Below are 13,449 nucleotides of genomic sequence, written 5' to 3' on the forward strand. Positions count from 1 at the left end.
GTTGATGAAAATAGCTTCATATTTTGTATCAAAATACTTCAGTGATTGTATTTTAGTAGTTTTAAAATACTGTAAAATGCTTTGTAAGAAGTCTACATGATGCCATAAAAAAGCGGCCTCTGATACTCAGTAGTTTTCCCAGACTTGAAAACAGAAACTAGATCCATATTGAAGAAAGGTGCATGGTCAAGGTAAGAAACGTGCAGACTGCCAGATTTCCATTGACTTTTTTAATAGTTCATGTTAAGTTTTGGTGTTTGTTTTAGTAGCCTAGGCTAAATAGTTTGCCAATTTACATAATGTGCTGTGTTGAAAAGCATACATGTCATGGTTCTGCCCCATCTTGTCTTGCTTTTCTTGATCTAGTGGCAGAAGCATGACAGAACCTCTTGTTTCATGTGGAGAGAGGCGTTTTGGCCCTTTTGGCTTGCCATACTCTCTCCGGTCTCGTCTCTGTTCCCGGCCCCCCGTCTCCTCATTATTGCTTGTTATTGGTTTCATGCCCTACACCTGTCCCCTCTTGATTTGATCCCTTATTTAATGCCCCTTTGTTCTCTGTCCTGTGCTGGTTCATTGTGCGTGTATGTGTCACTTGTATGGTGAGTGCCTGTTCCGTGTCAGTCTAGTCATTTGTAGTTCATGTTTATATTAATCTTAGTCTTGTTAGGTGTAATTAGTCTTAGTCCTGTCCAGTTGTAGATTCCCCTGTTTTGTTATGTTACCCCCACGTGGGTCTTTGTTTTGTATTTTTGTTAATAAATGTCTTGTTAATACCCCTTACCCGCTGTCTGCGTTTGGGTCCTCTCTCCTCGTCTCACCACCCGTTCTTGACAGATACGTGCTGTGGCTTCTGTATCTCGTAGTTTATTTTGATACACATAAAATTAAGGTATTTGGTATTTTATTTTAAAATGCATTTCGATGTATTTTTGCCCAGCCCTGCTCAGCGTCTTCTTATATCATATGAACTCTTCCAGTAACAGGAATTGACAGCATACAAAATGTATTCTGAAAGTGGACATTGCTTTAAAATGACTGTATTGCACCTCGTAAAATACAGTCGGTCGCATTTGCTGACTGGGAAAAGATTTGATGCGCTCAGTGTGATGAACCGTATATCATTAACGGGAGCCTTTGATCTCAGCATAAAACGTTACTCCGTTAATCTGTATGCACGGGTTGGAAAACACACTACTGTACACACCGCATGTTTGCAGAGACCTTCATTACTTTGCAAATGCCTTTTTGCAAATCTTCAGGAATCAGGTCACCCATGAGAACAAGTACTGCATTACTGTACGACACGGAGCGCGTGACTTTTTACACATCAGAATTGAAAAGGTTAGCAATTTCAGTATATTCAGTATATAGTATTTTCGTATAAAATAACTAAGCTCTTGTTAGAAAGCCTGACAACAAAAAAAAGCATTATACATGCGCTTTACGCTCACACTAAAACATCATTTATGTTGTCAGAAGCAACCTAGCAGTGGCCAATGGGGATCCTGACAGTCATCAGGAATGACTGACAGCCCGTCACACAACGAGGTTTAGTTGTGCACCTGAATGCAATGTGCTTTGAAGAAGTCAAGAAACTTCTGTGAAAGTAATGAGATGATTTCCATTCGGAGAATGAAACAATACATGCACAGTATGTGCTCAAACGGTTAAATCTTGCAATCATTTTCCAAGCGCCTGGGCTAATATTATATTACAATGACTTTTAGTCTGTGAATCAATAATCCCTGTGAATCTCATCTAGCTGTGGAGATTACACCATTATTATAACGCCACAGTTACAGAGCTGATACCCATCTACACCCATTCATCTCCATAACATCTGCAATTCGTTCAGTGAAGTTTGCGTTATTATTTTCTGGCCTCTGTTCTTTCTTTTTCTTCACTTTTACTCCATCCATCTAACCAAACAACCGGTTCAGTACACTAGTAGTACACACCGCACTCAGGGAAAGTTCACTCAAAAATAAAAGTTATGTCATCATTTATTCACTCTCATGTGGTTGTAAATCTGTACATGGCTCTTTCGTCTGTGGAACACAAAGAAATATTTTGAGAAATGTCTTGGTGGTTTTGTGTCCATATAATGAAAGTCAATGGGGATCAATGTAGTTTGGTTAGCATCGTTCTTCAAAATATCTCCCCTTGTGTTTTGCAGGAGAAAGAAAGTCATACATGTTTGGAATGACATGAGGGTGAGTAAATGATGACACAACTTTCGAATTTGGGTGAACTATCCCTTTAATCCCACAATATAATGCGACTTTACTTTTACTTTACCAGATTCGATGATATTAGATGATAATTATCATTAGATGATAATCAACATTTTTCTATTCTGGGTAAAATTTTACCTTTAGTAAACGATGAAATCAGAAAATATAATAGTCATAAAAGTAATAAGTGAGCGCCACTGCTGAATTAAACACAACCCATGAGTTCTTGGGCCAAACGATCTAAGCAAAAACACTTGCGCCGCCCCAGTAGCATACTACTGTTTGTTATTGATTATAGTTTCATTCAGTTTTTGAAGCACACTATGTAGTGTTCAGTAAGTAGAAGACTACTATCCTATTCAATACTTGACTTCACTTCCTTTGAAAAAAGGAGGTAGTCATTTATAATGGAGTTGACCGCTGTGAGTCTAAAAAACAGAGGAGACGCTAATGCAGTGAGTCTGCAAATGTTTGTATACTTAGTGCCCTTGAAGAGAATGACTTTGCCGGCTTTATTGCATTGCCTGCTTTCATTTTCATCTTAAGTACAGTTTAACCATATAATCCATCATTTTGATCGCATGTCACACCGGTTGTAAACGACAGAGAATATTGGATACATGTTCTTGTGACCTCAGAGGCGTCGTCGTCAGTCGACACGTTCCGCGGGTTATTTTACAGTAATAATTCCTGACATTTAACACGGGAAATGACGCCGATTAGACGCACCATCTGCAAACGCCCGATTTAATTCGCTGTTGAAAATCCCGTCGCCTGTCAGCACACGTCACCATAGTTGCTGTTGCCATTCACCGCCGTTGATTTGAAAATGCTTGACATTTACTAAATGCGTCGTTTTAAGACCAAAAGAGTTTCTTCTGTAATTGGCCAGGAATTAAAAAGCACACAAAACATCTTAGTCACCTCGGTCTTGCTGTACGTAATAGTAAATAGTAAGTAATGTGCCGGTACTTTTCCACGCTTGCATTGAGTTATGCTGAAAAGATTACTAAAAAAGCCAAACACCTACTTGGAAAATATATTTGTTACTCTAGCATTTGGATCTGTTTTTAACATTATCACCCTACATCACTGAGGACGGCACAAAAAGAGCAGTCCCTGAATTCCTTAATACATTCTGAAAGGCCAAAAAGCGTGCGTCATAAAATATTAAGCATGTGCCAGTGAAGTTGTGTTCAGCCATAACGAAGATTGAGTACAGGCCGTGTCGAATAAAAAAAAAGAATTGTTTATTTTATACGCAACACAACGGCACCATGTCGTCGCTCACGATCCATAAACAAACTCATCACTTAACACGCGCGTAGATTGCTGAAATATTCATGACAAACGAGAAAATGAGGTCAGGCTCCGAACAGACAAGACCAATACATTTCACTGCCTTGCCTTAATTAACCAATACAAGCAAGACCACTGTTCACAGACATGTAGAGAGCGTTTCCGTGTCATCACTTGGGATGTCGATGAAGACACATGGGGGGTGAGTGGGGGTAGGGAAAAGAATCAGTTGACGGAATAGTGCGAAAAACATTTCTGATCAACCTGCAACGATGCATTTTGCTCCGTTTATATCGTGTCATTTGGTGACTGTATTTATGTCAATTTCATGGTGAACTTACAGTTCGAGGAGTTGAAGATGCTGGAAAAGCTGCCAGGAGAGCGTGGATAGAGGGTTCCTGGACAGGTTACTGTAAAAATAAAGACAATGGTTTAGATTTTAACTGTGAAGTATACTGTACAGTAAATGAAACTGCATCCACAATCTATTTTGTACTTCCCAAAGTGCTTTATGTCCAAATGAAGCTAGGCTTGATGTTATACTTCAAGAAAATCGATCCGACTGTGAAATGTTTAAAATCTTATTTGGGTGAGATTGGAAACATTAGTTTATGGGAAAAGGAAGTTTTGATAAAATCATACAAATAGTCAATGCAATCTAATGGCAATTATGTCATGTTGTCAAGCGCAAATCTGTGGCTAATTCAGATGAATTTGTATAATCTCATTTGTTCCTTTTACTTGTTTTTTTTCTAATAATCATACATTTTTGGACAGTTCACATCATAGAAATTCATACAAAATCACCACGTCATAAAATAAATACGTTTTCGAAGTGAGATCAGGTTTGGTTAGTGCTGTCTAACAATGTGCTTTGATGTACTGTACAAAAGAGCAGGGGTATGCATTTAGAAATTAAATAGTCAATTAAATTTCATAAAATACCAATAAATCATCACATTGAAAGACAGACAAATGTAAAAGCTTAAAACGTTATTAAAGGAGACGTACCCAGATAAACTATTTCTTATCTATGATACAGAATAGGAAATATTTGTGATACGTACTGTATGTAGAGCACATATGTGACCCTGGACCACAAAACCAGTCACATTTTGTAAAATTGAGATGTGTACATAATCTGAAAGCGAAGAATAAATAAGCTTTCCGTTGATATATGGTTTGTTAGGATAGGACAATATTTGGCCGAGATGCAGCTATTTGAATATCTGGAATCTGAGGGTGCAAAAAATAAATCTTGAGAAAATCGCCTTTAAAGTTGTCCATCAGAGGCGCTGTAGCAGGCCGTTGCTAAGAAGAAACAGGTTTGTTTTAATGCTCTCTATTAGAGATGTAACGGTGTGAAAATTTCAGATCAGGGTTATAGTGAACAACATTATCACAAAAATGTCAAAAAAGTACTGATGTAAACCAAGTTTACCTGTAAATGTACTTTTGTTTGATTTAAATCAAATAAATATCGTCAACATCAAAATTAGTGAAGCACTAGGATTGTGTTTCTGGCCAATTTGTGTTTGCGATTTTGCTCATATATTTACAGTAGGATATTTATGAAATATCATCATGGAACATGATCTTTACTTAATATCCTAATGATTTTTGCCTTAAAAGAAAAAACGATCATTTTGACCCATACAATGATTTGTTGGCTAATGCAACAAATATACCCATGCTACTTATGACTGGTTTTGTGGTCCAGGGTCATATATTACACAAATAATAATTCAGTGTCCACTGATGAAAGAGTTAACACAAGCGAGAAGCATTTTTATGCAGCAGGAAATCACGACGAGGACCCGTCGGTGCCAAGAGGAGCCGAGAGAAAAGGAGCAGCTGCAGGGGCAGCGCAGCCAAATCAATACAGAGAACTTGAGCAGTTCAGCGGACGATATGAAAGACTGCAGGTTTAAAAGCCAACAAACTCAATACAAAGAGGTGGTCTGGGACTCGTAAATGGCTTTTAACCAACAGAGCTGAAGGCATGATATGTTGTAGGGAGCATTAAGATAAATCTACTGGATATAGATGAAGATGGACGTCCATTAAAAGGGACCTAGGATGGAGCAGACGTCACGAAATTGGCTTTTCAAAGTCTGTAATTCAAAGCGAATCATATTAAGCATCAATATTTGACCAAAGTTGGTAACACAATGGTTTTAAGGCATTTTTTTCCACATTCTGAGCAATGATGGTTATGGATGCGTCATGGATGCGGACCATTCGGAAGATGTATTTTAATAATTCAAGCTTATTTATTTTTGTGATCCTCTTCAAACCTGTAGTACGACTCGCATGAAAAACAAACTCTAGTATACGAAAGTATTTACTATAGTAAACTGCAGTAAAATGCCTAGTTACTATAGTGTTATTGAACGTATATTATTTACTACAAGTATTCGTTGATAGTCATAATGCGTTACACCACAACATTTAGTTTGGCTAAAAGTATTTATTTAAACATTCGTTAGATGTTATGTGCGCGTGCGCAAATAGTTTAGTATGATTTCTTGCTTGTTATATACAGGATGAACGGAGCGTCCCGTGCGCAGCTCGCGCCCACATGTGCTTTCATAGCGACACAGCGCGCACAGCACTGCTGCCTGTTTACATACAGTACACATGCGAGTTTGTATTACGTTATTTTAAATACGTTTATGAAAACGTATAAAAAGCATGGATTATTTAATTAGATTTCTTTTACCCGCATTTTTCTGTTCTCTTTCTGTAGCGCGAGTCATAGACAGATTCAGTGTATGTTGCTGTGAGAAGAGAAGGTTCACACAGTTCAAGAGAGAGTGATTGACAGCGTGATGCGATCGATTGTTTCCACCCAACAATAGAATATATACAGTTTTAGGTATGACATGATGTGTTTATTGAGCTTTAGTTCATTTAACTTTTCTTTACTACAACCTTTTGAAGTCGAATCTCACTATTACATTTTATATTTACAAAAACACTGTAGGTATATTTTAGGAGCTGTTTGATTTGGGGTAAGTTTTACTTTTTGATAATATTTGTTTTTCTGAGGGTCTAGACTACATGCAGCTACTATCACTTGACGCAAAAAACAGCGGTGGATGANGCTTATCAATTTACTATAGTATACTGTAATAATTACACTATACTATAGTATAGTATAGAGTTACTATAATATAAAACAATACACTACATGCTACTACAGTTTACCATGGTAAATACTATAGTCTACTACAGTTTTGTGGAATGATCCAGGTGGTGACAATAGTCTTGAGATAATTTACCATGGTATTATTATTGCAAAAGTGTAGAAACCATGTTGGAAGTATTGATTACCATGTATTACCATAGTTTAACTATGGTATGTGTAGTGAAACTATGTTTATGTTTGCATTTCTAACAGATCAGACTTCCAGAATTACCAAGAAAATGATAAAACGTGCAAAAAGTCCCACAGATTCATCCAATGTAATAACTTGAATACTTGGGAGAATCTGTTTGGAATTAGCACAGAAAACAACCACCCAGGGGACCCTGGCAACAGCATAGCAACAATCTATAAACCACTCAAAACACTATAGCAACACCATAGCAACACCCAGGAAAATTTTCAGGAAATAAATAACTTATTTTATTTATTTACTGATTCAGAAATAGACTACTCACACGCACGTATATGTGTGAGATTGCTGTAGTAATAGTAACGTATCTTACAGGAAGCTGTTTTGACTAGAAAACTAGCTTGTTCTCAGGGTCATTAGAAACTCTTACGAGTTTTATACAAGCGCTACTGGCTGCCAAAGCTCATCGCCATAGCAACAAGCGCTCTGATGCTGCCTGATGCAGGGGGGTTTGTTGGCTCAGTACGCTTTCAAGTGTCAACAGCCCCCACCCCATATCAAACACACACACATACAATCTCTCTGTGAATTGCACAGAGTATTAGTCAAATTTGTAACTGATTGAGTAATTCAACCGTTCCGTTTCTCCTTCAGCGGCGTCTAATGGATTCTCATTTAACTGTGTTACATAATTTAATCTATGTATGAGCACATGTCTTTGTAGGTGTTACTTAACAGTACAAATCCAGATTAAACACAAGCTTGAATATAACTTATTTGACCGTTCTGTTCAAATATCACAGTCGCTTTTGTATTAAATAACACCTGATCTGACAAGATTCATCTGATTTTTCTTTCAAATAAAGGGCTTGTGTCATATCATTATTTTATGGTTCATTTCATATTGCCCGTATATAATGCTGGTTTTTGTGCACATTAACCCAAACATTACTTATTTAGTCTTTGTTAAAACCCTTTGTGATCCTGTCTGTGAAATCCAGGCTAAAGTCGCATGAGATTAGCCGTTAGCATCAACATTAGCATCAAAGTACTGTAGTCATAGCCCTCAAAAGGATGAAAATAGGTAATGTGCGTTTCTCGCTGTCCCTGGTAGCACGCATACATCTGACAGACATCTATCTGATGTCTGCATTAACATCTGCAAGACATCTGCAATATGTCTCGGAGACGTCTGCTATCAGATGTCATATAGACATCTAGAAGACGTCTGTAAGATGTTTACAATTTAGAATGGATGGAAAACCGCTCTTGCTACGGTGTTTAGCAGATGTTTTTACACAGTAGATGTTTCCCGGATCTCCAGATCTTTAGCAGACGTCTTACAGATGTACGTGTGCTAGATGGGTCAGATGTCATAAAGACATCTAGAAGACGTCTGTAACATGTTTATGATTTAGAGTGTATGTAAAACCGCTCTTGCTACGGTGTTTAGCAGATGTTTTTACACAGTAGATGTTTCCCGGATCTCCAGATCTTTAGCAGACATCTTATAGATGTACCTGTGCTATCTGCAGTGTAAATTATAGATGATTTTGATTTTGAAAAAGAGTACCTAAATCATTTATAATCTCATATATATTGAAATAATGATTTTATTGTTATTACGTTTTATTATTTTACACAAAAGTTGGCTTCCTAAGCATTGGTTTTAATATTTGTCATGGCCTTACTCGGTCAACGATATCAATGTTATATTTTCACAGAATGTTCTGCACGTTATAGTAAATCACACAATAAAAGTGACTTCATCTGTGTTTTCACAGACAGGGTCACATGTTCAACCCCAATCTATTACCCTCAGAATAAAATGGTGCTGTGCCTTTAAGAAACCTTTCCTTTGCATGTCTGTACCAGCTGAACGATGAAACTAGATCTATATGAAACCTGTGAAGTACAAAGCCCTACATCTTCAAAGTCATTTGGACACAAGATACTAGAGTACTACTAGTCTCTTGTCTTGTTTTTCTTAGTGGAACTCGGTGTTGGCTGAAATCCCAGCGTGAGCAATAAAACATCTGAGGCATATCAACAATGCTGCAACCCAGCTGATCTTCAATGCGCCCTGCTATTCACATGTAACGCCTCTGCTATGAACCCTTGGATCTAACTCAAAACATGGATGTACGCAGTCGCAGCAGTAACTGTGGTGATGCAGCCTGGCTGAAAAAAACCTGGGTCTGAAACGAATAGGTTAAAGGCTAGAACCCTGCAAAGGTGGGCGATGGCCATTTAGCTATTCTCGCACTTGGTTGCTGCATAGTGATGTGGTTGTAAAAGATTTTATTTTAGATTCTAACACCTCTACATCTTTCTTAAGCCAGATTTTTCCCCACCTCCGGATTCCTAGTCACTCTCTCACCTTATAGCACCTACAAGTTCCAACATGGTGGACGACTTGTGTAGAAACAGCGGTGGTCTATAGTCTAGGTAGGCAGCCTATAGTGAAAAGTGAAAGTGAAAAGTGAAGGTAACTGTGTTAGTGTATGGACCAATGTCTTTCTCATAATATATTTCATACGTCTTCATCAAAATGACCACTCAGACGTTCACGTTATCTAATGACAACGGCAGCAGTCTCGCAAAAGAAACCAAATTATGTCTGCGAGTCGCACCAGATAAGAGATCCCGCTGAATGCCTACAATGCAAATCGAAATGTTTTGGTGCGTTTGTGCAAAACCACCTGCATATTTCAGGAGGTGCTCTTTTCAAAGGTCATCTTTCACTACGGCGAGGAAAAATGTCAGCGCAAATTGAACAGGGTGGAAGGTAGTTAATGAATTAGGAAATAAAGTCATTTGGCAGTGTAGCAGAGACGCTTCAATTTGAAAATGTATGCATTTTTCATATTCGAACTCCCAACCACAAATTAAAATAATTTCATTTTCTGTCCATTTCTTCTGAAAAGGTTTTAACGTGTACTTGGCTTATCCGCGTTTCTCTTAAGCACACGGACAGTCATTTTCATCACGAGCCAATTTTGCTGACGTCTGCGCACATATGCAAGGGATTAAGTGCAGAAAGGGGGGTTACACAACGTGGACATCTGCACTTGCGCTCAATGAAGTATACTTGGAAAGGCTTGGGTGATAAACTGTAAAAAAATACACCTGAACGTCATTTCAAGAAAATGGGGTAATGCAATAAATAGTTATTTTGGGGTACCATGGTATATTTACTATAGTACTATAGTAATAGCACCAGTCCACGGTACTGCAACAATATGCATTTTACACCTTTCCAATAAGATGAAAATATTTCTATGCAAAATGTATAAAAAACATTGTAAGGAACAACATTACTTCATTTTTTGTGAGGAATGACGTTTCAAAAGTGTCGTTTTTCTCACCATCAGTTATCCATATCTCTCTTCTCCAATGGGATTTGGGAAATGACCCGAGCTGGATTCAAACCCGGATCACCCACACATAAGCGCTACTGATTTTAGCAAAACATGCATGCAGAATGGAAGGCAAATATATTTTTCTTTTTATATTACATAATCATTTAAACTAATCAGTTATAGAGATGCATGTAAGAGTAAACAGTGTAGGAGCTGTAAATAAACAGCCTCTTCCTGTTATTCACCGTTTCGCGTGATTCATCCGGCAAGCTCTTGAGCACACAAGGCCGCAATATAAAATCCAGCAGCACAAAGCATCTCAAATCAATCAATCAATCAACAAAAGGTTAAGGTCTGTGTTCACACACATTCTGTTATACTGGCGAAACCGTAGATTTCTGTTCTATGGCCACCAACAAATACCAAGAATGAATGACATCCTCAGTAACTGCTCATCTCTGGTTCAAGGGCCAGCATCAGTTTTTTTAGGCTCGGCTAAAGCTAAATTTTAAAAGCTGTTGTCAGAGATACACCGTGCCTCTCTCTGCCCAAGACACGCTGTCGTCTATTATTCATAACTGCAGATACTTGCTTTAAATATAAAACACAGCTTACAGTCTTCAATGGTTTGCATGGCATCCAAAGGGGAAAGAAGAAGCCACTCGGCACACGGTTTTCAGGCGTGCAGTAATCGGCAGTAATGGCTAAGGAAGAGATTCTCGTAACTGTCTTCTTGCGTGGAACAAAATAATGGGGCAGACAGTATTTGGATGATTTTCTCTTTTTATTCATAGCACAGTTTTGATTATATGGCAGCAATCTTATAGAATTTGGGTAGCCCAATTTGGTGTGTGAGAAGTAGAAAATCAAAATATGAAACATTAAAGCTGCAATCTGTAACTTCTTCAGTTAAAAATATTTGAGGTGTCAGGTAGGATTTTAAAAGAAATGTCAGTATTTGGATGATTTTCTCATTTTATTCATAGCCGTTTTTAATATTTGGCAGCGATCTTAAAGAATTTGGGTAGCACAATTTGGTGTGTGACAAGTAGAAAATCTAAATATGAAACATTAAAGCTGCAATCTGTAACTTTTTCGGTTAAAAGTATTTGAGCTGTCGGGTAAGATTTTAAAGGAAAAGTCAGTTTAGCATCCTTTGGCTTCAGTCTCATGTAAAGACAAGTACATAAAGTAACATGCAATTTTATATTTCAGACAGAGGTGGCAATAGAGAGGCTAAAATGATGGGTTGCAACTTTAAGGTAAAGTCTAACACAACAGTTTACTGGGGAAACCGTTTTGATGCTCACATTTTCTGAGAAAAACGTAAGTCCTGTGTCATCGTGTTGCTAAGGTGCTCCAAGTGGTTGCTAGGGTGATGTAATTTAATTTTCAGTAATATATTTGTTTTAAAAAGTCAGAAGTCTCTCTGTTGTATTGCAATGGCTAACAGCTGGTGACGCAGATACGAAATCTTTCACAGACTAGACTGCCTCATTTTGATTGGACCTTTGTGGAATTCGACGGTCCTCGCCTTTAAAGTCCGCATCATTCGAAGCATCCAGTCTTTGAATTGGGATGCAGTGTTTCCCAGCAGGGGTGGATACAGGACGACCACTGATAAGTTTGACCAAATAATAGTGTGCACTAATATTAGCAAACTCAAACTAAACCCTTATTAGCAACAACAGGAACTACAACAGAAATATTTTCCCACACATAAGCGGGAGCTGCTAAAAGACTGTGTTATTTTCATGTCAACACGTTTGCATTAATTACATAAAACTTGCATAGAAAGGCATTCAAGTGCAATAATGGTTTAAAATAGCTCCGTTACTGCCTTGTTCAGTGTTACCGCCCCCCAATTACTCCCCGCTCCAAATGCCTTTTTTAAGGCTGAATCAGTGCTATGTGCCATCGGAGTAATATGACATCATTTAACTCGCGACAAAATAATCACATCATCTCTGCTTGCACACTTTAAAGCAGCTAAAAACAAGGTACTTTAAATATAAAACAGAGCTGCAAATTGTATTACTGAAGGCAGAAAGAGAAGTAGTATTTTTTTGAGCCATGGGTTCCCTCTGAAGTTTTTAATGGATTTTTAGGATGGCGGCTTCAGTTAAAATTACCTGAAGAGAATTTTTTGTTTTCATGGTTATACCTTAAATATGAATTTGAAAGCTGTTATGTGCTTTGCAAAGGTAACAAGTAAAGACAAAGTTATAAAAACGTGCTTCAAAAGGTTCTTCGATGCCCATAGAACTATTTTGGCAGAATGGTTCCATAAAGAACCTTTAACACCTGAGGAACTTTCTGTTTCACAAAAGGATCTTTGGAAAAAGGTTATTGGTTCCTGTAAGAAGTATAAGAAAAGTTTTGTTTTTTGGGAAGCAAAATGTTCACTGTGAAGAACCTTTTGAAGCATGTTTTTTTGTGGTAGTGTAGTTTTGTTTTCAGTTTTATTCTGCTTTCATTATTATTTTGATTTAGTTTATTTAAATAGTAATTAATTTAATGTTTTTCAATGTTTTTCATTCATGTTTTGAATTTGTTTAATTTTTTTAAAATTTGTGATGTGCTTTTGTAATTTCATTTATTTCAAGTTTAGTGTATTTTCAATTCTGGTTTCTGTTTAGTTTTATTTATTTAAAGTTAAGAATTTTAGTGCCTCAACTTAAACGTGTTTCTAATTTTCGTTTAGTTTTGGTTTTCCAGATCATCTTTATAATAATCACTCAACTTTTACTTATTTCTCATTTTCGTTTAGTTTTGAAACTTAAACCATAAAAGGTTTAGCATCTATAATTTCGTTTTTCAAATAATACTTAGACCAACATTTTATGTGATGTTTAGTTTTACTTTTAGTAGACTATAATAACCTGTATATGGACTGCAATGTCTGTCTCTTTCATCAAGCAAACCCACAAGTTTCTGTGGCAACCTATTTGCAACTTCCATTTTTAAAACACAACAAGAGTTTCCAACTTCACAAGTGAGGTGGGAGAAAATATGAAAATCTATTGAAGTAACACTAACCACCTTATTTTCCTTGTAAATGGAAGACCACTATTCTATTAGACAATCCCAAGGGAGCCCTAAAAAGAATCAGCCTTCCGCGTTGGCCCACAAATGGAGGTCATGGCTGAACAGATCTACTGCTAGTCTTCCAACCAGAAAACCAGAGTTAGAAGCGCATTGCGTGAGACACGC

The 13,449-nt window shown here is 37.4% G+C and overlaps 1 protein-coding gene across 1 annotated transcript in view; it reads right to left on the reverse strand.

Annotated features, from left to right (window-relative positions):
• Positions 1 to 13,449, reverse strand: part of ntrk3b (neurotrophic tyrosine kinase, receptor, type 3b) — a 109,675-nt gene that overhangs the window by 51,859 nt on the left and 44,367 nt on the right. Inside the window, exon 4 of the mRNA XM_057340332.1 lies at positions 3,875 to 3,943. Within this exon, the coding sequence (XP_057196315.1) occupies positions 3,875 to 3,943 (69 nt within the window). The remainder of the gene's footprint in view (positions 1 to 3,874; positions 3,944 to 13,449) is intronic.

The sequence above is a fragment of the Triplophysa rosa genome, linkage group LG1, assembly GCF_024868665.1.
Source record: "Triplophysa rosa linkage group LG1, Trosa_1v2, whole genome shotgun sequence".
Classification (NCBI taxonomy): Eukaryota; Metazoa; Chordata; class Actinopteri; order Cypriniformes; family Nemacheilidae; genus Triplophysa; species Triplophysa rosa.